The 1,208-nt window shown below is 56.9% G+C and overlaps 1 protein-coding gene across 1 annotated transcript in view; it reads right to left on the minus strand.

Annotated features, from left to right (window-relative positions):
- Positions 1-351: 351 nt before the first annotated feature.
- The window catches only part of atp1b3a (ATPase Na+/K+ transporting subunit beta 3a), a 15,846-nt gene continuing 14,989 nt past the window's right edge, over positions 352-1,208 (minus strand). Inside the window, exon 6 of the mRNA XM_061242929.1 lies at positions 352-1,079. Within this exon, the coding sequence (XP_061098913.1) occupies positions 862-1,079 (218 nt within the window). The 3' untranslated portion in view covers positions 352-861. The remainder of the gene's footprint in view (positions 1,080-1,208) is intronic.

Here is a 1,208-nt window from a genome sequence, read left to right on the forward strand (position 1 = left end):
TGGGGGGGGGGGTGAGAGGGGATTGGAGACGTGTGCAAAAGGACGGTGGTTTTCGGGAGAGGAGAGAGAGTGTTCTTGTGTTTGTGTTTTTCATTGCGTGGGCATGAGACTATGGGTGCACCCCATACTTGAGAAATGCTTCCTCCTTTCCTCCGCTGGTCTCCTCCCTCCATACTTCTGAATGGAAGGAGAGGAGTGGAGTGAAGGAAAGAGAGGAAACTTTTTTTTCGTGAATTGGGACGCACCCAAGATTTGGCGAGTCTCGTTGTGAAACCCTCACCCCCCTTCCCCACCACTGCCCCCCCCCCACCCCCCGTTGTGCTAAAAAGAGTCCCCCCCCCCCCCCCCCATGTGACCCTTCAGTACAGTGCAAAGGGCAGTCCTTCAGTGGGGGCAAGAGGAGGGGGGAACCAGACCTGGGTCCAATACGTAATCATTTTGCGTCAGCATTTAGATTTGGATCAGTATTGTATTTCTCTGCTCGATTGCCCTTGCCTAGTGCAGCTGAGCCAACCAAGAAGACCGGAAGGTGGGGTTTGCACTTTTTGAGAGTATCTCATCGGTCCCAATACAGCAGATAAGTTCAGCAGAGCGTAGAAAAGCATTTGAATCCAAAACAGTTACGTATTTGATCCAGGCTTGGCGGGAGTATGGGGGTGAGTCCCAGGTAGGAGGGGCTACAGACTGGGGGGTGGGGGGGGTGGGGTCAGGGGGGTGGGGGTGTTGGTGTGGGGACGGTAGGTACCCAGCTAACACAAAATGTTCCCAGAACGTTCTGTCAGTGTTGTAACGTTGGCGCTTGACCGCAGCAGCATTGCGGGAAGGTTTTGCGTCGGCCGGGCAGTGCAGGAACGCCCCCCCTCACTCCGTGACCTTCACCCTGAAGGTCACGCGCCCCAGGAACTTGTCGCGCTCGTCGTTGTTCTTCAGGTCGGTGCCGTGCAGCTTGCACTCCAGGCTCAGCTCCTTCCCATAATCCTCTCTGGTCAGGAGCAGCTTCACCGCCACCAGCGGCTGAACGTAGTTCTTCTGCAGTGGAAAACGGAGGGAGGGAGAGAGGGAGACAGGGAGGAGAGAGAGAGAGGGAGGGAGAGAGAGAGAGTGGAGGGAGAGTGGAGGGAGGGAGGGAGAGAGGGAGGAGAGAGGGAGAGAGCAGAGGGAGGGAGAGAGGGAGAAAAGGAGAGAGAGAGCGGAGGGAGGGAGGGAGG

The sequence above is a fragment of the Conger conger genome, chromosome 5, assembly GCF_963514075.1.
Source record: "Conger conger chromosome 5, fConCon1.1, whole genome shotgun sequence".
NCBI classification, from domain to species: domain Eukaryota; kingdom Metazoa; phylum Chordata; class Actinopteri; order Anguilliformes; family Congridae; genus Conger; species Conger conger.